At 42.7% G+C, this 24499-nt stretch overlaps 1 protein-coding gene across 3 annotated transcripts in view; it reads left to right on the forward strand.

Annotated features, from left to right (window-relative positions):
* Positions 1–24499, forward strand: part of LOC147026839 (WD repeat and FYVE domain-containing protein 3-like) — a 188925-nt gene that overhangs the window by 145819 nt on the left and 18607 nt on the right. For all 3 annotated transcript variants that reach the window (XM_085882671.1, XM_085882672.1, XM_085882673.1), the window contains 16 exons: positions 6465–6770; positions 6910–7064; positions 7339–7416; positions 8232–8453; positions 8564–8611; positions 8792–8948; positions 9131–9288; positions 9500–9648; positions 10065–10271; positions 10978–11058; positions 11156–11210; positions 11390–11509; positions 22248–22365; positions 22522–22628; positions 22935–23088; positions 23556–23647. In XM_085882671.1, the coding sequence (XP_085738797.1) occupies positions 6465–6770; positions 6910–7064; positions 7339–7416; positions 8232–8453; positions 8564–8611; positions 8792–8948; positions 9131–9288; positions 9500–9648; positions 10065–10271; positions 10978–11058; positions 11156–11210; positions 11390–11509; positions 22248–22365; positions 22522–22628; positions 22935–23088; positions 23556–23647 (2207 nt within the window). The remainder of the gene's footprint in view (positions 1–6464; positions 6771–6909; positions 7065–7338; positions 7417–8231; positions 8454–8563; positions 8612–8791; positions 8949–9130; positions 9289–9499; positions 9649–10064; positions 10272–10977; positions 11059–11155; positions 11211–11389; positions 11510–22247; positions 22366–22521; positions 22629–22934; positions 23089–23555; positions 23648–24499) is intronic.

The raw sequence follows: 24499 nt of genomic DNA on the forward strand, positions 1-24499 counted from the left end.
AAAGGCACATCCTCAGAGCCGCAGCAATATACCTGGCAAGTTTCAATTCGATCGGACCAGTGGTTGTCGAGAAACAGCGGACACACACACACACACACACACACACACACACACACACACACACACACACACACACACACACACACACACACACACACACACACACACACACACACACACACACTGCTGGAATTATAGATAGATTACAACATATGACTAACTTTAATCATACATCACTTTATATGATGATAAATTAAATGATAAACACTACCTTCTAGACATGTCCATTACACAGCACCTCGATCTAACCATAGACTCAAACTGTCATTCAAATATTCAAACTGTCATTAACAACCGATTTTAACATGATGCACTGTGTATCCTCGCAACCACCAAGAAATTATATTCATGTTAATTTATTATGTATTTTATAAATAATAATTTATTGTATTTTTATCGAAACACCTCCATTATTTAATACTATATATATATATATATATATATATATATATATATATATATATATATATATATATATATATATATATATATATATATATATATATACATACATATATATATATATATTGTTGCGAATTCACGCCCGCCGGCGTGCTGACGGCCACGTAACTCGAATCGCGGCACGTCACCCACCGGACGGACAATTCCGTCGTGACCCTCTCGGACTAACGCCGGGAACTAGTCACGCGTGGGCCTTTCGGCCTCACCACGATCGTGCCAATCGGCCCCCCGCGTGGGATAGGGTTGTTCGCCAAATTCGACCTACCTAAGTACCCACACGGAGGGTAGACCGGGCGATCGCACCTCGCCGCAGGTCGACTTCGGACACGGGCCACTTTAAGCGACCCGTTCAGTACTATCGGGATAACCGAGCGGTGTTATCGTCAACCTCGACGGTTCCGATTAATTATCGGGCGTATTTAGCCCACTACCAACCCTTTACGTGAAGTAAGATGGAGATTCAATTAAAGAAGAGACGAAGCGAAACGGGAAAAACAGTTCAACATGAGGCACATTTATTCCGCGGCACACGGAGAGCACACATATACAATTACAACAATTATGCACCAAAAGCAATTGCCACAAAAGAAACACAACAATGCAGAGATACTACCGACTACGCGAGCACACGGCAACACTTACACAGTTTTACTTTACAGACGGCGCCGACAACACATATACTCAAAAGCAAAAGAAAAGGGCCACCCTCAAATACAAGGGGACAGACGTGGTCTGTGGGCGCGAGACCGGGCGGAGCCTACCCGTCTTGTGATGAGCCGCAAATGTCGCGGCGGTGCCCCGACTCCGCGCTCCTCCGCGGGTTTCGTTGGCACTGATTGGAATGGGGTGGGAACGGGGCCCCCTTTCCGCACTATCTCAGCGCGGGGGGGAAAAAGGGGGGAATTGTTGATGCTCTGGGGAAAGAGGATAGCTGGATTGCTTGGGTCCCGCAACGAGCGACTCCACTGCGACCTCGACCGCGCTCCCGGCTTCCCCTCTCTGCAGCTCCCCGACAGACTCCGAACCCCGACAGACTGACTCTCCTCCAGACCCGTCTTGACTGCTGCTGCCACACTCCGCCGCCGCCACACCTCTCCAACTCGCCCGAGCCCAAAACTGACTGAATTCGCCCCGCGCTCGGCGCTTTATAGTACGGCAGGAGAACCCATATGCAAATTTCCGGATCAGGATGAGCTCGGGGGCGGAGCCACGCTCGCCCATTGGACGGAGGAAAAGTGGGCGTGAACCTCCCCTGATCCTCGAATTTGCATATATCGATTCTACTCCGACGCGCCTGGAGGCGGGACCAAATCGCCCCGCGCTTGCTGATAGGACGGATCTGAAGTGGGCGTGTATCATTCCTGATCCGACTTCTCGGAAAGGCCGCTTTTTGCACCCGCTGCTCGGCGCGCGCCCTGTACGAGTCCAGGACAGCCTGACACTCGGTGCCCACAAGCGGTGCGGGAATGGCCGCAGAAGGAGAGGCGAAGGTGGTGGAGGGTCTAAAATGGCGGTCCCTGGCCACGGTGACGCTTGGAATGGCGGTGATGCGATGGTTGCGGGATGGTGTTGTGAAGGTAAAGGTCGTGGCTGTTGGCGTTTTTGTTGTTGTGAAGCGGCGTTGCGGTTGGTGGTTGTTGTGTGATGGCGGTTGAGACGTGGTTGGTTCAAAATAAAGATAGAACAGAAAAACGGCTATCTTAAAGGGTCGCAGCCCGAATGAATCACATTTATTCCCTCTAAACAATGGGTTTGGGGCTAACTACACATGTACTTACAGAGATATCTCACCTACAGGACCTGAATGGTGGTTTGCGAATTTCCTCAACCACAACAATATATATATATATATATATATATATATATATATATATATATATATATATATATATATATATATATATATATATATATATATATATATATATATATTTTGTTGCGAATTCATGCCCGCCGGCATGCGGACGGCCACGTGACTCGAATCGCGGCACGTCGCCCACCGGACGGACAATTCAGTCGTGACCCTCTCGGACCAACGCCGGGAGCTCGTCACGGGTAGGGGTTTCACCTCACCACAATCGTGCCAATTGCCCAGCCGCGCAGGATAGGGTTGCTCGCCAAATTCGATCTACCTAAGTACCTGCGCGAATGGTCGACTGGGCGATCGCACCACGCCACAGGCCGACTCCGGAAACGAACCGCTTAAGCGGTCCGTTCCGTGCTACAGTGATAACCGAGTGGTGTTATCGTCGGCCTCGACGGTTCCGATTAATTATCGGGCGTATTAAACCCACTATGAACCCTTCACGTGAAGCAGGATGGAGGGTCAATTAAAAGGAAGCAGACAAAGCGAAACGGGAAAACAGTTCAACACAATGCACATTTATTCCGTGGCACACGGAAAGCACGTATATACAGCCACAATAATCAAAATGTACATATAAAGCGAAAGCACGAGTTAAACCGAATACGCGTACACAAGGCAACACTTATCCAGTTCTACTTTACAGACGGCGCCAACACACATTTACTCAAAAGCAAAGGAAAGAAGCCACCCTCAAAGACAAGGAGGCAGACGGGGCCCGTGGGCCTTTATGTACGAACGCGCAGGTCCGCACGACACAGCTGGCAGAGCGGCGCCTCCAGTCCGCGTCCCCTCCGCGACGTCCGGACTCTCCACCGACTGCAAACTCCAACGAGCGGGTCGCTCTACGGACCGCTTCTCCAAGACCCAGATGGGCAGAAGACCAAGAACCGCCGACTGACACTGACACTCTCACCGACCGCCCTGACCTGACCTCCTCTGACCTGACTTTCTCTGAGCGGCGCCTCCGTGTGCCCTTTTATATCCCCCGCTCCCGCCCTCCCTTCGTGGCACGCGGGGGGGGGGGGGAACATTCCACCAGAGAAATCGGGGCGGGAGTTGAGTTCCAACCGTCATTCTTGTTTACCAGGGAAATCGGAGTGGGAGTTGTTGTTGTTCCCCTTTTGTGTTCGTGGAGATGTTGACGGTTGCTCGTGGAGTGGTGAGGATGGCGTGGTTGTTGAGATGCAGGTGTGGTTGTGGTTGTTGTGAAGCAACGTTGTGGTTAGTGGTTGTTGTGTGATGGCGGTTGAGACGTGGTTGGTTCAAAATAAAGATAGCACAGAAAAACGCCTAACTCAAAGCGTCGCAGCCCGAATGAATCGCATAAATTCCCTCTAGACAACGGATTTGGGGCTAACTACACATGTACTTAGAGATATCTCACCGACGGGCCCTTCATGGTGGTTTGCGAATTTCCACAGCCGTAACACTATATATATATATATATATATATATATATATATATATATATATATATATATATATATATATATATATATATATATATATATATATATATATATATATATATATATATATCCTGGTGTTGGCGCAGTGGTTAGGGCAGCGGCTTGGGATCCAAAAGGTCCTGAGTTCAAACCCCGTTGGGCCACTGAATTAATACACCAGGAGGTTGACTCAGCCTGTCATCCTTCCAAGGTCGGCGAAGTGAGTACCAGTGTACTGGGGCCGGTGTATACCCTTGTTAAAATAGGTGTACCATATCCCTGTGTCGTAAGAGGCGACCAGGGTTGCGTCAGGAAGGGCATCTGGTGGAAAACCTGTGCCAAATCATTATGCGGCTCAAAACAGATGATCCGCTGTGGCGACCCCTAAAGGGAGCAGCCGAAAGAAGAAGATGTATTTATATATATATACTAGTAGTAATGCTCGGCGTTGCTCGGGCTAGCAATAAAGCCTGGCGTTGCCCGGGCTTTCTTGCAAATTTCCTGAATAGCGGTTAGGGTTAGGGTTGCGGTTGGGGTTAGCGGTTAGGGTTAGCTGTTAGGGTTAGTGTAGCTAACACCAACCCAAACCCTAACCCTAACCCTTACAGCTTGGCATAGCGGAGGTAAACAGCGCCCGGGGCAAAGTGGAAGTTTGCGTCCCCCGTAGGCCTTAAACTTGAGTGGATTTGAATGGAAAATCCCATAAGGGATATCGATTTATCGATTTTTTTCGAATATCGGAAGTGTTATGGAAAAAATTTATAGCCAATGACCTAAGTTGGACCAAAAGCCATAATCGTACCGAATTTGAATGGAATCCGTTGGAGTTTGTGAAAATGCATCAAAACGAATTTTGAGGGGCCTCTTAAGGAAGACAATAATATCATTAGTATATGTGCCAAATCTTGTTTCATTTCATGCAGTAACAAAAATCTGATGGTGGAACAAAGAAAGGGGCGTGCCGAAATATTCATATAGATATACATATATATATTTCTTCTTCTTCTTCTTCTTTCGGCTGCTCCCGAGAGGGGTCGCCACAGCGGATCATCCATATGATCCGCATAGTGATTTGGCACATGTTTTACGCCGGATGCCCTTCCTGACGCAACCCTGGTCGCCTCTTACGACACAGGGATATGGTACACCTATTTTAACCGGGGTATACACCGGCCCAGTATACTGGTACTCATTTCGCCGACCTCGGAAGGATGACAGGCTGAGTCAACCCCCTGGTGTATTAATTCAGTGGCCCCACGGGACTTGAACTCAGGACCTTTTGGATCCCAAGCCGCTGCCCTAACCACTGCGCCAATGCCAGGCTCATATGTATGTATGTATATATATATATATATATATATATATATATATATATATATATATATATATATATATATATATATATATATATATATATATATATATATATATATATATATATATATACACATACATACATACATACATACATACATACATACATACATACATACATACATACATACATACATACATACATACATACATACATACATACATATATATATATATATATATATATATATATATATATATATATATATATATATATATATATATATATATATATATATATATATATATACACATGTACATGTTTAATCAATAATGTTAATTAAATAATTTACTTCACTAAAATAATTAATTATTATTACATCAAATGCAATTGGAACTTGTTAACATGACAACCAACCAAACTTAAATCAAAGGTGACGATAGAGTCCAAAGACATTCTCACAAGACCTGATCAAACAATCAGCCAAATATCCTCTGTTTAACATGATGGAAAAACCTTCTCAGCACGTTCCACAAAATCATCCTTTACTGAACAAATTCTTGTAAATCTAAGTTGCTGAGATGAAAAGACATTGGAACCCATTTTTATTGATGCATTACTACCTGGAAAGGTGTACAAGACTACAGGGAAACTGAAATCATCAACTTTATGATTATACACTTGTACTAAAACTATTCTGTCCAACTCTTTCCAACACATCCAGGTATGCAGCAACTGCACAATCATTACCTCTCCTGTTGGCGATCAGACTATCTGGATAAATCTTGTGAAGCTGCATATCAAAAAAATTAAAACTCACCACACAAATATCAATATAACAACATGTATGAGATAATATTTTAGCTCACCCTAATTTTTTTTCTCCTTCATCAGTTTCTGCATAAATGAAAATTCACAGAAAATATGAAAAATATCCGCTCGTAGGGGGCTGCAATTCCCATCCATGGGAATAACCTTAACCTGTGGAAACATGATCCCACAAAATGACACAAAAGTATAAAATAAAATTAACAGCATCCTCAAACTTCTGCTTTTCAAAACAATGAAAACTTGAGTATTTCTTTTCAGAAAAGAATGCTCCATCAAACCTGACAAACAAAAACTTATCAAAAGAGTTAAAAACCTTATTAGTTACTTTTAAGAGTAAATCCCACCCTCACTCTTACTTAATTCCAAATTTGTATATAAAGTTGAAAAATCAAAAACTTCAACTGACTTGATATTAAGGCATCTAATGGTTCTGTCTGTGTTTATCCATCTGATTTGTATTGGTATTTCTTTTACTTGCAAGTGATCCCAGAAGACCATGAATTGTGTCAGCTCCTGTTGTGCCTTTGGAAGGAGCTGCAAGTTAACAAGAGGCACTTGCTGGAGGCGTTGGTGCCAGGGGGCCTTGGTCTTCCAAGCTCTGCACTCAAAAGAGATCAGTCGCCAGGACCCAGGGCTAGCCCAAGGGGATCTACCCGCAAGATGCATGTCCACAGTCATGGAGAGCCACAAATAGCAAGTGGCTCACCATTAGCAAAGAGTGATGATCTGGCTTGTCTTTGGCACTTTCTATCAGAGCCTGCAGTACGGGCCTGGCAAGTGTTTTTAGGTAGGGTCACTATCTAAATTATGAAACTTTTTCATGATGCAGTTTGTTTTACTTTTTTGTTGTTTCTGCAAAAATACTTCATCCTTTATTCATTCGCTAAAAGGTATGAATCTCTGTATCCCTTGCTCCAATATGACAGGCCAGGAGCGGAAGCAGAGTGCTAAAGCAGACCAGCACATGGCCTCAGCACGCCGGGCACGATTCTGGGTTATGGGGTCTTTTGGTTTCATCAAACTGTCGAGCAAACAGCGGCACAAAGCTGGTTTCAAGCCAAAGAACAGAATATCCCTGCAGGTGCCACCAAACCTTCCAGCTAAACTAGCACAGTAATAAAAAAATTCTCTGAAACCTGATGATGAACCTTGATTATGAAATGGTCTGAAAATGAAAGGATTAACACAAAATACAGTCCAGTATATCCTTGTCTTGTTTGTATTTTCGGTTCCTTGTGAATTTTGATCTTTTTTCTTTCTTTTTTTTTTACTGAGCTATTTAAAGTGAGATTTAATAATTTACTATAATGATTAATCATCTCACAACAATTTTATTTTTACTTTTTCTGCTAAAGGATGCTGCTGCTTGGACACTCACACATATTGCTGTTGTTCGAGACTTGGTTGAAAGCCGGTTCAACCAATGGGAGGAGGTAATAAAGTGGCTAAAATACTGAATTATGTTGACATTGGTGAGCATTCAGTTTTCATGTTTGAAATCTAGCTCCTTATTGCGAAGTTTCATGCAAGGAAACAGAGTTATTACCTCCGTCACTGAAAGTGGATGAAGGTTACATATTTTCCCTGTTTGTTTGTGAGCAGAATATCTCACAGATTAAACTTGTTGGACAAATTGGGTGTGTGACAAAGAGGAATTGAATCGATTTTGGTGAAGATCCTGATCCGGATGCAATTAAAAATATATATTTTCAGTGATCTTTCACCATTGAACGATGGGACCAAAAACAATATTTTGCACTATATTTCATAAACGTTATAGATGGATTTGTATGAAACTTGATGGGCAGGTTGGGTATGTGACAATGACAAATTAATTAGATTTTGGTTAAGGTCCGGATGCAAATCCGGCCTATCATTGGGCTACAAAACATAAACTGTTCAACCTGTCGGAGGTATGTGCGTTACCGAGTGCCATTCTAATTTTTGCCTGTGTTTAACGAAGCATAACCTCCACATGCTTATAATGTAGTTTCGCATTTTTCTGTGTAAATTGTCTGCATACTCTTATTTTAAGATTAGGGCTGCACAACTACTTTGTGCATATCGAGGTAAATTCCCACTCGTAGTAAACACAGTTTTGCTGTTATAGTAATCTGTAACTTCTAAAGTTCAGTATTAGCTTTTATCCAACATTACACTTCTGTGGACAAGATGAGCACTACCTCCTCGATTAAAGGCATTGTGTGCATGTGTACAGGAAGTGTCAATGGTGTATTGTGATGTGCAGGGTGAACAAAGCATTCAAAATATGCTTGAGGAGGAATGGACCGACATGGAAGCTGACCTTCTCAGAGAACGAGGCCTCTGGGGACCCTCGGTTGGCTCTCGGCTTGACAAATGGCAGTTGGAGCCGTGTGAAGGTCCCTGCCGGATGCGGCGTCGACTGGTGCCAAATAACACCTTCTACTCACTCTACCCATACCATTCGGAGGAGCACGAGAGTGATGTGGTGAGATGAATACGACATGTGGGATTTGGTCTTGATTAATGGTCTGAAGATGTTCGACGATGTTGAACGGCTGGATTGTATATGAATCGTCATCGGTACGCCTTTTGCAGAACCGCAACGAATATTCTCACAATGAAGATCAGACTGATTTTCACAAGGTAAAGGACTTTGCTACACCAAGTTACCTTGGGTTCACTTTTACATTGATTGTATTTATCCAAGGTAAATGCTCTGGGATGGCAGGAATTTTTATTGTGTCTGTACCCCGTGTTTTTTGGTTCTTTACACGATCAAGCTTCAATCCTTGTGTGTGTTAATTTATTCATTTATTTTGATAGATTAATGGAAGCACTAAGGCCATGAACGAATACGATAAGGAAGATTGCACTTGTCTGACATCCAGCGAGCACACCGTCATTCGAGGAAACGATGGCGACAGTCATATAACTGATTTGGATGCACTGGACGAGCATGAAGACTCGGTCGAGCTTGAAGGTTTGGTTTAGTATACCAATATAAACCAGTGCTTTGAGTATTATTTGTGTGTGTATTTTGGGTCAATATTTGGACTTCTCAGAATCCCATTGTAATCTGTGCAAGTCAGAACTTTATTTTTTGTAATTATTTTTTTCCATTGCTTTGCTTATGTGTATATATCTGCAACGGATGCACAATAGGCCTGGCAAAACTAGACCTTGAGAGCATGGCTGGTGATGAAGATGCAACTTCAGAGGGACTGGAGTCAGAGGCCATAACTGAGGATCTGTTGGTCAGTGGAAGAACAAGCCAGACCAATTACCTGGCAGTGCAGTACCTTCTCGAGGATGGCGAGAAGGTTAGATGCACTGGACCTTTTCTGACAGTCGTTTTACCGTATACAAGATGACTTTGTACATCTTTGAAGGTGTCACAATATTTTTGACAACGCCTTTACATTAATAATCGAGCAAGAATGAGACAAAATGCAGCTGCCATGTTATCCTTGATTGAAAACACATAAGTATTTTGCTGCCAATTGAAGCACTCACTGGTGGTCATGTGCACAGGTTTCTCACATGTTCCGCTATGCCCGCGTGGAAGGCCTGGACACTCGAGAGGGAATCTTGCTCTTTGGGAAGGAGAATTTCTACCTCATCGACGGTGTCACAGTCACTGAAGAAGGGGAACTTTGCCAAATTGATTTGTTTCCTTCTGAGTAAGGCCCAAAATCTATCTGAACCTAATACATGTACATGACCTAATAGTTAATTGAGAGTGATTACAAGGAAAAGAACATCATTGTAATCATGAAAATTTGAGGAGGGAAACTTATGGAACGTTTTGACTTGAATTGGTTGATAAAACATCTGTTGTTTGAGTAACTTTGAAAGAGGTGTTTAGGGAGTGGTTGGCTGGGTTGTTGTAATGTGGAGTCCACTGAATCTTTGTGGTTATTGTGACTTTGTGTTGAAGCACAGTTGTAAGCCTTCACCTCAGGATGGAGCTCATCTCGGGTTAATGATGGGACATCAACGCATCAAGTATAAATGTGCTCGGCAGTCTACTATGCTGACTCCATACTATATGTGGAATCTCATGGGTTGCCTCCTCGTATTGCAATTCCTCCCTCAGACTATATGAGCCAGTTCTACCCTGGGTTACACGGCCAAGGGCCCTGACCTTCCAGCACCGAAGCAGCAGGTTTCCTTATGAAAGTTTGCGCGAGGTGCATCGATGGCGTTACCTGTTGCAGCCCATCGCTGTTGAGGTGTTCCTGTCTGATGGGCAAACTTTCATGCTGGCATTCTCCCGTGGGATAAGGAATAAGGTCTTTCAGAGGTACGCCAGCTGGATGTACAATTGAAAGCTGGGAATGAAAAACCCTTCAATGCCCTTGATTATTTGTAGAGCCTTTATTTTTTTTTAAGGGTTTGTTGAATGGTTTAGTATGATGTAACTAGAACAGCACTCAGCGTGCAAACCTCTGCCTGGTGAACAGTTTACATTTTCTATCCCACTGATGGGCCAGATCTTCATCCAGGACCTTAACCAAAATCTAATTGACTTCTTCTTGTCACATAACCAACTCATTTACCAGTTTTGTCATAATTCGTCCATAACGTTTTGAGATATGCTGCTCACAGACAAAAAGGACAGACAAACGGGTGAAAATGCAACCTCCACCCACCTTTGGTGGTGAAGGCACTTATGGAATTGTTATTCAAACACATGTAAATATCATCGATTTTTTTTTTCTTGGGGGGGGGGGGGTGGATATCGTGAATTGCATATTACTTTTGCACTTTGTATTCTTCCATATTTATACTGAAACTCTTACCATGTATCGGTTGAAATACTTGTTTGCTAAGTAGCATTCAAATCAACCCTTGAATCCCAGTAATACTTTGAACTTGATATATAGTTGCACTACTGTAATGTTACAATGAACACAGGTGCTGAATGCGTGCAAAGCCAATTGCTGCCCAGCAATGATAACTTGAATATGATTCATTTTCTGATGACTCAAATTGTATATTTATCACAGATTCCTTACAATGGCACCATCATTGGCAGATAGCAGTGAGAGTGTGTCTGGTCAAAACCCCAATGCGAGTGTGGAAGCAGGGTAAGTCCGTAGAACTTGAACACGAAACTTGGTCAATGTTCTTCTCGCAGTCATATTGACTGTTGTTCTGAGCCTAATTCCTGACGATCCTTTGCAGATCCGGCCTCCTTGGTAATCTGGTGGGAGCAAAGTCTGTGACTCAACGCTGGGTGGTAAGTGCTCAATCCTGGCACATCCACCGGGACAAATATTTGTATCATCAGCGTTAATGTGAGTTGGGGAGGAGTGTACGAGTTACTCAGCAGGTTTGGATCAGAGAATTGTCACACGGGGTTGGGTTCGTGTTCAATATCAAGATTTTCTTCTCTGTTGTTTGTTTGTTGTTTTACAGCAAGGAGAAATCAGCAACTTCCAGTACTTGATGCACTTGAACACGCTTGCTGGCCGTTCGTATAACGATCTCATGCAGTATCCGGTTTTTCCCTGGATCCTTGCGGATTACGACTCTGAGGTGTGTTGGCATGACAGACTCCAAACTCTATATATCGACGGCCCTTGTCTTAATCTCACTACATTGGGGTAGCCTGCCGTTGGCTTAGCGGTTAGGGTGGTGGCTTAGGATCCTAGGGTCCCGAGTTTGAGCCCCGTTGGCCGCTGGATTAAGACCAGGGGGTTGACTCAGCCTGTCATCCTTCCGAGGTCGGTGAAATGAGCACCAGTATACTGGTAATAGGGGCACGGCATCAGCGGCATATCCGTGCCCCTAACCAATGATGCAACCAGCAGCCAAAAAATAAAGGCTGCACGTAAAGGGAACTACATTGGGAATATCTGAGCTGGTGTTTTCTGCAACCGTTTTGTTTCTCTTCAAAAGTTACCCTGGGATTTTACAATATGAGATGTTATAAGTATGCTTTGTTTTTCCTTCTGATTGAGGAGAGGGTATTGCATTTGGGTCCGTTTGTCTGTCTGTCTGTCTGTCTTTGTTTGTTTGTCCACACACAATGTGAGGACGATTTTTCTTTGCAACCGCTTATCGGATTGACACAAAATTTTCACCATGGGAGAGACTACTCGTAGAATGTTTTAATGATGATTATGATGTCACAGGTCACTGGTGTGGCAGCCATATTGAAAAAGAGGAAAAACTTCAGACCTCTGTATCTCTGAAACCGTACCATGGAAAAAATTGAAACTTGGTACATGCCAAATACTCTACATGGGGAATAAGTGTGATTTTGTATGATATCATCAGTACCTTTGTTACGACTTCATAATTGCATATGTAAAACACTACATCTGATCAATATGAAAATTTTTGAGGATCATCTTGGGATAAATTGGTCGACAGAAAAAAAATTTATGTCACCGGTAACGTGGTTCAGCAGCCATTAAAAAAAAAATCTTTAAAAACCTTCTTCTCTGAAATGGCTAAACAGATTGAGGCGAAACTTCAGAGAGGAACAAAAGGTTCACACATATGATGTCATAGGTCACATGGTTTGGCAGCCAATTTGGATTTACCCAAAACCTAGAAAAACATTTTCTCCAGAACGGCTGGACAGATTGAGGGGAAACTTCACATAAATTTTCCCCAAGCCTTGGGTGGACAAGTTTGTTTCGGAATAATTGATTGGTCACATGGTCTGGCAGCCATGATGGATTGAATGAAAATCTTTTTGAAAAGTTTTTTCTCTTGAATCGCTATGATCTAGCAAAAATCACAATTATGTGAGTAGTGGTGGGGAATACGTTTTTAATTTCAACTTGATCGGACACATGGTCTGGCAGCCAGAATTAATTTAGTTTTTTGATATGGGTTTTTTTTTTTTTTGAATAAGGCTCACTTGGCTGTTTCTGGATGGGTTTGAGGGTGGAGTAGCAGCATCTGAAATGTGAATCCTATCCAGGTTCCTCCTGATGACTTCATCTTTGCTTTTTGCTTGTTCGGGTTCCTTCTGACTACTCCAATGCAGGACTGTTCCTATTTGGTCTTCCATTTGATTTGAGTTGAATTGAAAGTCCCACGTCACACAGCCTTGCATGTCATCCTAATACCCCAAATAATTTGGGATGAGGAGAAGAAATGAATGAAATCATGAAAAACTGGAAACCAGAGTGAGACACTACATGGCCAAAAGTATGTGGACACCTGCTCATCAACATCTCATTCCAAAATCATAGGCATTAATCTGGAGTTGTCCCCCCCCCCCCCACTTTGCTGCTAGAACAGCCTCCCTTCACTCTTCAAGTCAGGCATTCCATGAGATGTTGGAACATTGCTACAGGGATTTGCTTCCATTCAGCCACGAGCATTAGTGAGTTTTTTGCAAACAAATTTGCACTGATGTTGGGCGATTTAGGTCTGGCTCACAGTCGGCGTTCCAATTAATCCCAAATGTGTTCGATGGGGTTGAGGTCAGGGCTCTGTGCAGGCCAGTCAAGTTCTACCACACCGATCTCGCCAAACCATTTCTGTGTGGACCTCGCTTTGTGCATGGGGGCATTGTCATGCTGAAACAGGAAAGGGCCTTCCCCAAATTGTTGCCACAAAGTTGGAAGCACAGAATTATCTAGCATGTCATTGTATGCTGTAGCATTAAGATTTCCCTTCACTGGAACTAAGGGGCCTAGCCAGAACCATGAAAAATAACCCCAGGCCATTATTCCTCCTCTACCAAACTTTGCAGTTGGCACTATGCATTTGGGCAGGTAGCAGGTTAGAAGCAAAATGGGCGAAACCTGTGACATGTGAGTCACTTACCATCTCTGCTAATGTTTCCACTTTCTGTTCATGCACATGTGAGTAGTGTGTATATCTATCTATGCTGCCTATTCTATCTATATATCCATCTATATAACTGTGTGTGTCTGTATATCCTATCTATCTATCTGTCAGGATGACCTTGTGTAATGTCTGTGTTATGGAATTTTTGTATTGTCTGTCTGCCTGTCTATATATCTTTCTATCTGAGGTAAGAATGTGTGATCGATACAAGAATACACTTTTACTTTTATGAGGGGGTTGGGGAGGGGAAGACAGGGAGTTGGGGTTAAGAAGGGGTGGGGGGGAGCAAAGATGGGATTGGGGGGGAAGGTTGAGACTTTGGGGGTAGGGGGTTGAGGACTTTTGGTTGTGGTGTGGGTGGAGGGAGGAGGTTGTACTGGGGGTGGAGGGGTTGTGGTGGGGCGGGGTTTGAAAGCAGGATGGGGATTGAAGCCTTTGGGTTGGGAGGGGGAGGTTGAGGACTTGTGAGTGGGGCTTGTTGACTTGTGGTTTATGACTTGGGGCTGAGATGGGGGGGGGGGGGGGTTGAGGACTTGAAGAAGAATGGGGTTAATGATGCAGAGTCCGATTTTACATTATGCTAATTTCCACGGGTCCCTGCCATAATGCTGTCAAACTCCCTAAATATTCCACATTATATTGGAAACCAATTACTTTACAACAGCTCAGTGGAACTGGGTTATTTGTTGGTTTATACATAAGAGTAATTTTTAAACAAATCCTTTTTTTTTTGCAACCAAATTTTACGGCCATGGGAGGGTGAGGTGACAGGGTAAAAAAGCAATGTAGTGAAGGGGCCACAAATAGACACAACAAGGAAGGACATGCACAAGCAGGAAAAAGGGGGGGGGGGGAGAGGGAGAGAGATAGGGAAATAGAGAGAGTAAACGAAAACGAACAGTAACCTGCAAGAGCGTTGAGTTAGATAGGGTTAATGGGAGTACAAAATATATTGTTGGGATGGTGGCTACGAAGCCGTGAATGGAAGTGTGATTACTGTTTCCAGAAGGCAGGTCGAACTAGAGTAATTCGACTGCGCGCAGTCGACGGGCACAACAGCCTCCGCTCTCCTGCACAAACACTTGAGTATTGACATATTTGACCCTTGACCTTTACCACATCTGGCCCAAAATCTAATCGGTTAATTGCCCTGTCTAACTTTACTTTTGTACCAAGTTTGATGAAATTCTGTCCAATATTTGAGTTAGGGCGTAAACAGTAAAATGTCAGAGTTTGACCTTGACCTTTGACCCTTGACCTTTATCACATCTGGCCCAAAATCTAATCACTTAATTGCCCTGTCTTACTTTACCTTTTTACCAAATTTGATGAAATTCTACAATTCGCTTTTTGAGTTATCGCGTAAACGAAAATCCGGACAGACGGACGGACAACCCGGAAACATAATGCCTCCGACACCCTTGGTGCGGAGGCATAAAAATGGAAGGTGGGTGCAAATCTGCGATTTTGGTGGTTTAACCAGTCAGGGGTTAATAGGAAGGACATGTGCATATAAAAGGAGCTGGAGACAGAGGGAGCTAGACCAGAGGAGATGGAGTAAATAAAATTTTAAAAAGCAGATACCATCAACTATGGTGGTGTAATGGTTAGAGCAGCTGCTCTGGGTCTGGGAGGTTGGTGGTTCAAACCCCGACTGAGTCGTACCAAAGATTTTTTAAAATGGTACGTACTGCTTCCTTGTTTGAGGCTCAGCATTTAAAGGAAAAGAGCATGAAAAATCCCCATTGGTTGGTAATGATGTCGAGGAAGAAATTCTTCCCAAGGAAATGCTCTGCTGAGTGTGGTGAGAAAGGCGGGTCATTGTTTACGATGTCACTGGTACCCAGGAAGGGATGCAATCCCCCCCGCCCCCCCCCCCCCCAAGCTCAGTGGCTGTTTCTTTTATGACGAAGAACAAATCAGGAGACAACATAACGAAGGGAACGGCAGAAGAAAGGGGAAAACAGCAGAGCAGAGGGAGAAAGTAGATGGAGACGGACAAACAAGGGATGCAGGTAACGATGAGGGGTAAGGAAGAAAACAAAGGGTGGACATTATGGATACGTAAGCAAAACTTTTGCGAGGATGGGGGGTTGTGGGGGTGGTTTAACGGGTGTACTAAAGATTATGATTTTGGATGGAGGATGACTTGAATGGTGGTGAACAGCTGTTTTGAAGACCTGGAGGGAAGAATGAGATTGACTAGAGTATGGTATGTGGTTTCACAGGTGGTTAAAAAAGAGGAATAAATGAGTGGAGGTGAGCAGTGGTTCTGGATTGAGGCAGTTTCACAAGGAAGGGGTTGCCGGTGAACCACGTGTGTCTTGCAGATACCTGGTGGGTTGGGATGGGGGTGGGGGGACAAAGCACGGAGAGGGCAGAGGGTGCAAGTTCATAAATGAGGCAGAAGAAGACAAATAGGCCATCATACTGATGATGATGGTGAATTGATAGGTTCATAAACTCAGCTTCATTGTGAGACTTTCCAATGATATTGAAAGCCTTTGTTTCCACGGTGTCAAGCAGAGCAAGATGTGAGGCAGGATAGCCAGCCTAGAAGGGAGAGCAGTACTCCATTAAGCTGCAGATGAAAGCTTTGTACGTGGACACAGTAGCCTATCGAGGAAAAGTGCCGCTCGAGGCGAGATGTCAAATTGGTAAATTAAACACAAAGTCGAATTAAATAATGTAATTGCAAATTGAATCAAGTACAGCACATTTGCAAGTAAACAGTTACATCTTTGTTTTTCACCTTTCGAAATTGTCATCGGCCTAATAAGCGTTCAGCTGTTGTTGTGACTGTGTGGATCATATTTTCCAAGCCTTCAGTGAAGCAAACTCGTCTCCTGAACACAGGAATGAGACGCGTTGGCACACTCATGGGGATGCGGAGAGGGCGGTCCACCCCGGGTGACAGCTCGGGGGGTGGTGGTGCCATTGGGAGAGTTGAAATACCAGCCCGATGATATAACAATGGATTTAGTTGCAAGTGACAATGTAATATTATTATTTACCACATAATAAAGACAGTGACTCAGTAATAAAGTTAATTCGTTTTGACACTTTCCAAAATAATCTTGAGTCCAAGTTCCCAAACAAGAATGACGCATGTAACATAAGGCTAAATAATCTATAATAATATTTCGGCACGCCCCTTTCTTTGTTCCACCATCAGATTTTTGTTACTGCATGAAATGAAACAAGATTTGGCACATATACTAATGATATTATTGTCTTCCTGAAGAGGCCCCTCAAAATTCGTTTTGATGCATTTTCACAAACTCCAACGGATTCCATTCAAATTCGGTACGATTATGGCTTTTGGTCCAACTTAGGTCATTGGCTATAAATTTTTTCCATAACACTTCCGATATTCGAAAAAAATCGATAAATCGATATCCCTTATGGGATTTTCCATTCAAATCCACTCAAGTTTAAGGCCTACGGGGGACGCAAACTTCCACTTTGCCCCGGGCGCTGTTTACCTCCGCTACGCCAAGCTGTTTGGGTTAGGGTTAGGGTTTGGGTTAGTGTTAGGGTTAGCTACCCAAACGCTAACCCTAACCGCTAACCCTAACCCTAACTGCAACCCTAACCGCTAAACCCTAACCGCTAACAGCTATTCAATAAATTTGCAAGAAAGCCCGAGCAACGCCGGGCATTACTACTAATAATAAATAAATAAATAACCAGTTGATCGCCCCAGCCCACTTCCTGTTTTTGTACCTGCCTCCTTTTTTTATTATTTTGTCAAACATGTGAGAAAAAACAAAGATCGCACCATGTCGGAAGGAAGTTGTGCAGTGAAGTAGCTACACCGATTAAAAAGTGGCTCCGTGGGGGACTGACGGTTATTTCCCCAACAGGTGGGGTGACCTTCCTGTCCTGATGAAAATAAACAACACACAAAAAAACTAAACAACAACAAACTATTATCGAATGAAACACTGTGCATTAAAGGGTTCTTCTTCATTTTTGACGGACGGATGGGAGGCAGGACATAAGATATACTGAAGCGGTTTGCACCAATTAAAATCTATTTTCTTATTTCAAATTTGCTGATTGCAGGTACAGTTCTGTAATTTGGTTGAAATTTTACTTGCACACATGATTTTTTTATGGGCATTTGACTTTTAAAATTATTGATCTCGGGGGGGGGGGGTGGGGGCAAAGGAAAGGCCCACCCCAGGTGCCAAATACTCCATCTCTTTATACGCCTCTGATGAGATGAGAACGGTAAACTGGAATGAGACGCGAACACAGGAATGAGATGGGAACGGCAAACTGGAATGAGCTACGAACACAGGAATGAGAGGCGAACACAGAAATGAATAAGACACGAACACAGGAATGAGATGCAAATGGCGAACTGGAATGAAACGGGAAAGCCTCGTTTTCTCGTCTTCGAGTTTAGTTTCCCAGCATGCCGTACACTCCTTTTTTGCCCGCTCTCTCTTTGAGACATCATTGGCCACAACCATTGGTCAGTAAATGGAGAGCGGGGCCCTTTGTACAGTTCCAACCCCTCCCTGCATTTGCGCTTTCATGCGCATCGGAAAAATTGTCCTCAGAAGTGTCGATAGTGATAGATGATACCACATGTACAGTGCTGTAATGCAACAAAACAAATTAGCCACCCCCCCAAAAGTGCAGTTCAGGGCGGCCACCCCGTTTGCCCCCCCCCTCCCTCACGCTATGCCAGTGGGTGGACAGAAGCTCAGGTGTGCCAAGGAAGGATTTTGCACAACGCGGAATGCCCAGTCGGCTTTGGAGGCCAATTTTGAAATTAGTGGGGGGGGGGCAAGTGGACACCTGTAGGATTTTCATGATGAGAAGGTGCCACCTATTTTTTTCATTATCTAGGTACTAAAGTACATGAAAACGCATGTTGCCATTTTTGGAAGTGTGGCAGACGGCAGCCATCTTGGATTTCAAAATGGCCGATGTTTTGCCACTATTTTTCGCTTGGTTAGTTTCAATGAAAGTATTTTACCTCAATTTTGAAAGCAAAATGATAGGTTTTCATTGTTGTTAACACTTCAAAATAAATGTAAGTAATATTTTGTTCAAATTACATATGATATCACCCATCCTGAAATTCAAAATGGCCACCAAAAAGTTACAAATTGCATTAAAATTCAAGGGCCATGGTCCGATCAACAGCTTCATCCTAACATTGACCCCCAGATTTAACCGGACGTGGTATAAATTTTAATATGAGAAGAAAGCTGCTATTCTTCTCATTGACCCTGTGAAATTTTCGGGCTGCAAGATGTTTAGTTTGGATTTTGTATGCCAAAACTTGCTTACTATTGGTCAACCAATTAGTTGAACCACAGTATTCTATGGGGCTTGCAAATGCACATTTTTATTTCTCTTGTCAAAACGATTGAAATACCAGCATGAAACTTCACAGGTGGGGTAGAGGGTCAAAGCCATTCAATGAATGTGCAAACTGCATGTGATGGAATCGGACCATCCCCCTTTAAATATTGTGGTAACAAGTGTTATCTAAAAACGATACCTAACGGTATTTTTCTCAAACTTTTTGCCTTTCTTATTGCTTCATGGAGATTTTTGCCAGCTTCATCAGTTCGGACTTTAAACAAAGGGTAGGTTTTTGTAGATTTACCATCACAAAAGAAACACACATCACTGTTGTATGGTTTTGACTTTGATCTTGTGAAAGCACTGGTGGTTGGATTGGAAGGATCCAAAGGAGTGTGGGAACTTCCCGATTTGGGATTTGCTTTATGAAACACGTGTTGCTCAAAACGTTCCTTGGCTCTTTTGCATTTGTCACGGTGAAATGTGTTCTGATGCTGCATCTTGGCATAGAAGTTGTTAACTGCTTTAAGGCTGTCTGCTGTTGAATCGCGAAGCCGTCGATCAATTTCTGGATATTCACCATCACCATACCCTGCGCGTTCTCTGATGAAGTCGATAACATTTTGGTGGGAAGTTGGTCTCTTAACAAGTTCTTCACCAGTCTTTTGCTGACAGATAATGCAGAGACAAAAATTTGTTTCCTGCCTTGACGTCTTTGCACTAGGTGGTCGAAAAGCATCCATTTTCCATTAGCAACACAGTAACTGTTGGGTTTACTACAAGGTGGGTCGGCTCACTAGAAAATTAAGAAAAAGGACAAAACTGCATTAATTAGATTCTTTTTACAGCCTTTCTTTTAAACGATTTGTAAAACCTTTTTGACAATCTAAGCACAATTAAATACAAGTACTGCAGCTTACCTTACTAACAATAAGTCGTGGTCACTTTCTATAACATTATTTACAGTATAAACTTCTGTCCAATACCATGTGCATGTCGTACACTTCGCACCGGGTGGTTCAAAGCATCCACACAGTAATTTAAAGGTTTGCTCCAAGGTGGGTCACTTCACAAGAAAAAAAAAACATAAATTCATAATATGTGTACTGGGGTAGTGTTTATGTGTCCATGTGTGGTTATGTGGGGCACTGATTGGAAGTATTTCTACATATTAGCATACTGTGTTTTAATAGAGATACATTTTAATTTAAAAGTTATCCAGAGTATCCCATACGGCTTTCCGTAATTATCAATTCGTTAGCATTGTTGACACCTTGTTGGCGTTGTTGCCGTGTTTTATAAAAATACAATTTGTTTAGAATACTATTGAGGGAAGATATGTACAGACATTTTATGTTTATATATTTCAGTCTATTGTTACAACTTTGCCAATGGTTATAATGGATGATATAGGCCTATGGGTGATAAGCTTTCCACATTAATTCATTAGCTTCTTATAAAAGCCTTTCTTTAAACTTTTTGCTGATATATTTTCAAAGCTTTCTGGACATGTAAGCACAATTTAAAAACAAGTACTGTAACTTAAACTTACCTTAGTAACAATATATGCTTTGATCACTTTGCATAACAAAACAGCAGAAACTTCTGTCCAATGCCATGTGCTTATGGGTGTAGTAGAGGCAGCAGGTAAACCCAGATGCTGCTCTCCATCGTTAATTATTTGTTACGGATACTCAAAAGGGCCAATTTATTTAATATATTATTGTCTGTTAGAAGTAGCATCCCAAAGTTTCTTTGAAGTAAGAAAAAAATATTCTATTTCAATGGATTTAGAAGAATATTTACATTTATAAACAGCTCATTTGAAATGGTGGCCATTTTGAAATTCAAAATGACCTTATAATTATTTTAAATATGCATACAATAAATCATAATGTCTCTCCTATTCATGTTCACTCACATTATGGGATAAAATTTTGATATTATTTTTAAAATATGAGCAATAATTGTATTCATTGAAGAAAACAGCATGATCATGGCAGCAATTTTGGAATTCAAAATGGCCGCTATTTGACACAACTCCAAAATTGGCAACATCAATTTTCGTGTTCCGAGACAGATGTAGAACATATCTAAATAGGTGGCAACTTCTCATCATGAAAGTCCTATGGGCCCATTGTCTAGGACCACTCCCCCCCCCCCCCCCCACTAAATGTGGCTTGCCCAATAGAGATCATGGCTGAAAGTGACACCCAAGAGTTTGAGTTCGAAACCTCTTCAAAAGGATTGGTGAGAAAGTAGATGGAAGGATTTGTGGTATGTTCCTTTCGGAGGTGTGTGTGTGTGTGTGTGTGTGTGTGTGTGTGTGTGTGTGTGTGTGTGTGTGTGTGTGTGTGTGTGTGTGTGTGTGTGTGTGTGTTTTTTTTTTTTTTAAACAGTATTTAAGGCTCATATTGGAGCCATCACGCACGAATAACATAATAAAAAAAGGACCACTGGACCTGTCGCTCATCTGGGCCCTGGCCTAATGTTGTAACCCCAATTTGTTTGCATTCTGGCTGGTGGATCTGGAGAATAAGATTTTTGATTAAATTTACTAAGCTTGCCATTTTGATCTACTTAAAACCATGTGACCAGAACGAGTTTTGCAATCCCTGTTACCAGTCAGGAGAGGAACATTGCTGCCAAATTTCAGCCAGATCGGCCAGTGGTTTTGGCCGATGAAGTCAAAATAGGAGATGGACGGTGCCCAATGACAATACCTCATCTCCAATTTAAATTACAGATAAGCTAAAAATATGTCCACAATAAGGGAACAGCAGGCGTTGTGCTTTGGCCTCGTCACATTAGATTCCACGGCATCCAGGAAAGGCAGACGTGATTCAGAAAAGGCTGATGTGATGCAATAGCTACTCCATTGAGTTCCAAAGAAAGGCCTAGCAGGTTGCAAGTCGGTCTGACTTTTCGAAGAATGACTTGGAATGATGGAAGATTGCCATTAGCCAGAATAATGGAGAGAAGAGGGATGAAAAGTGGCTTTTGCCATTCGATGAACCAAACCCTTTGGTTCCCATGAATGTTTGACTCCACCATGCAAGGCCAATCTGATTTGATTCAAAATAATCTCTATCATGCTGATGTGTCATGTTTTAACATCCTTTGGTCCGTGCAGGAACTGAATCTGAAAGATCCGGCAACCTTTCGTGACCTCTCCAAGCCCATGGGTGCACAGACGGAGAGGCGGCTGCAGCAGTTTGTGAAACGGTTTCAGGAATGGGAAGACCCCCATGGTGAGCAGCAACCTTGGCAGGGTAGCCAATTTGCTTTCACAGCATTTTGAAAATGAGTTTCTTTCATTTCTCTTTTATGCTCATATTCTGCCGTTCATCTATTTTAACATCAGATATGTCTTGTGTCCACGTTGGCTTTGTGCTGTTGTCACTCAGGTGACACTTCGGCCTATCACTATGGAACACACTATTCTTCTGCAATGATTGTGGCATTCTACCTCGTACGGATGGAGCCTTTTGCTCAGACCTTCCTGCGTCTACAGGTGCTCGATTTGAACCTTTCACCTTGAAGGCTATGACCGGTTTGCAAATATAACTCTAGTTTTGTCAAATATGCTTATTATTTCTGTCCAAATTGATGAGATACACCACATTACTTCGCTGCGACACTCATGCTGGAGTTTGACCAGACCATTAGCATTTTCCAGCTGGAGATGAATGTGTATGGAGCGTTGTGATGAAATCTGCAGTGATGCATGTGTCGGTGGATGTGAAGTGCAAAGATTCGAGTACCTTTGTGTGTTCTGGCCTTGTGGTTGGAGTTCTCTACCTGGGCTGTCCCATTGCAGGGAGGTCACTTCGACCTGGCTGACCGCATGTTTCACAGCATACGTGACACCTGGCTTTCGGCTTCCTGCAATAACATGGCTGATGTTAAAGAGCTCATTCCCGAGTTTTTCTACCTCCCCGAATTCCTCCGCAATGACAACAACTTTAATTTGGGTTTGTATTTCTGCATTCCAGGATCAAATAAAAGTTGGTGAACTGACAGCTCACTAGAAGTTTACTTAGTAGACATCTTATGTGTACATTGGGGTTTGAGGGTGGGGCAGGGCACTAAATTGAGAAGAGGAGATGGGAGGATGTTAGAAGAGAGAGGAAGGAGGCCAAGAGTGTGTGAGAGAGGGGAGAGGAATGGGACAAGTTGAGGAGGAGGTTTGGGGTCAGGGGAGAGCAGCATATATGGAAGATACAGTCTGGGTGGGGAGGAGTTGTGTATTTCATCATATGTGCGAATGTAAAAAATAGATGTGCACTTGCAGAGAATGGTAATGGATCTCCCTTATCCATTTTTCTAAATAATATTTTTTTTTTACCCCACACTCTTTGCATGATCACTGATTTGATCTGTGATCATGCAAATTTGTTTTACTGCACACATCTGGTTTGATTTGTGTCTTACTGCACAGGCTGCAAACAAAACGGTACACGACTGGCAGATGTGGTGCTTCCACCCTGGGCTAAGGGGGACGTTCACAAGTTCATCTGCGTTCATCGTCAGGTAACGCCCATTATCGCTGAGCTCTCTGATGCTTCCTCGAGAGACAAGTCTCTTTTTAAATGTGCAAAAAATACAGTGCATTTGCTTTTCTACCAAGCAATTGTCTCAGGATGTTGGGAGCTTAGGTTCAAAGTACATGTTTTGTTTTGTTTTTCCGTGTCTTGACGATTATCTTCATGCAACGGCACAATGACATTTTAAGTGCCCCTGTCCTTTATATAATGCATGTGGAAACCAATTCATGAACCTCAGAGACTGTAGGCTGGTATTGACATTTGTCTTTGTTGTTGCAGTAAAAAGGAAGGAATCTGCGTTTTTCACCTAAACGTGACCTACATTGCCTTCAGAAAGTATTCACACCCCTTGACTTGTTCACATTTTGTTGCGTTACAGCCTCAATTTAAAATGGATTAAATGTAAATTTTTTGTCACTGGTCTCCACAAAATACCCCCATAATGACAAAGTTTTAAAATGTTTTTTTTCGAAATGTTTACAAATTAATTAAAAATGAGAAGCTAAAATGTCTTGCGTCAATAAGTATTCATCCCCATTGTTATGACTCTCCATATTAAGCTCAGGTGCATCCAATTTCCTTTGATCATCCTTGAGATATCTCAACTTGATTTGAGTCCACCTGTTCAAACAATTGAATTGGCCACATGATTGAGAATGAAACACCTTTCTATATAAGATCCCACAGTTGACGGTGCATGTCAGAGCAGAAATTCCACCATGAAGTCCAAGAAACTATCCCTAGAACTCCGTGATATAATTGTGAGGAGGCATAGACCTGCGGAAGGGTATAAAATAATTTCTGGAGTGTTGAATGTTTCCAAGAGCACAGTGAGCTC

Source organism: Eptatretus burgeri, chromosome 5 (genome assembly GCF_056783735.1).
Source record: "Eptatretus burgeri isolate ZD-2024b chromosome 5, Ebu_testis_v1, whole genome shotgun sequence".
In the NCBI taxonomy this organism is placed as follows: Eukaryota; Metazoa; Chordata; class Myxini; order Myxiniformes; family Myxinidae; genus Eptatretus; species Eptatretus burgeri.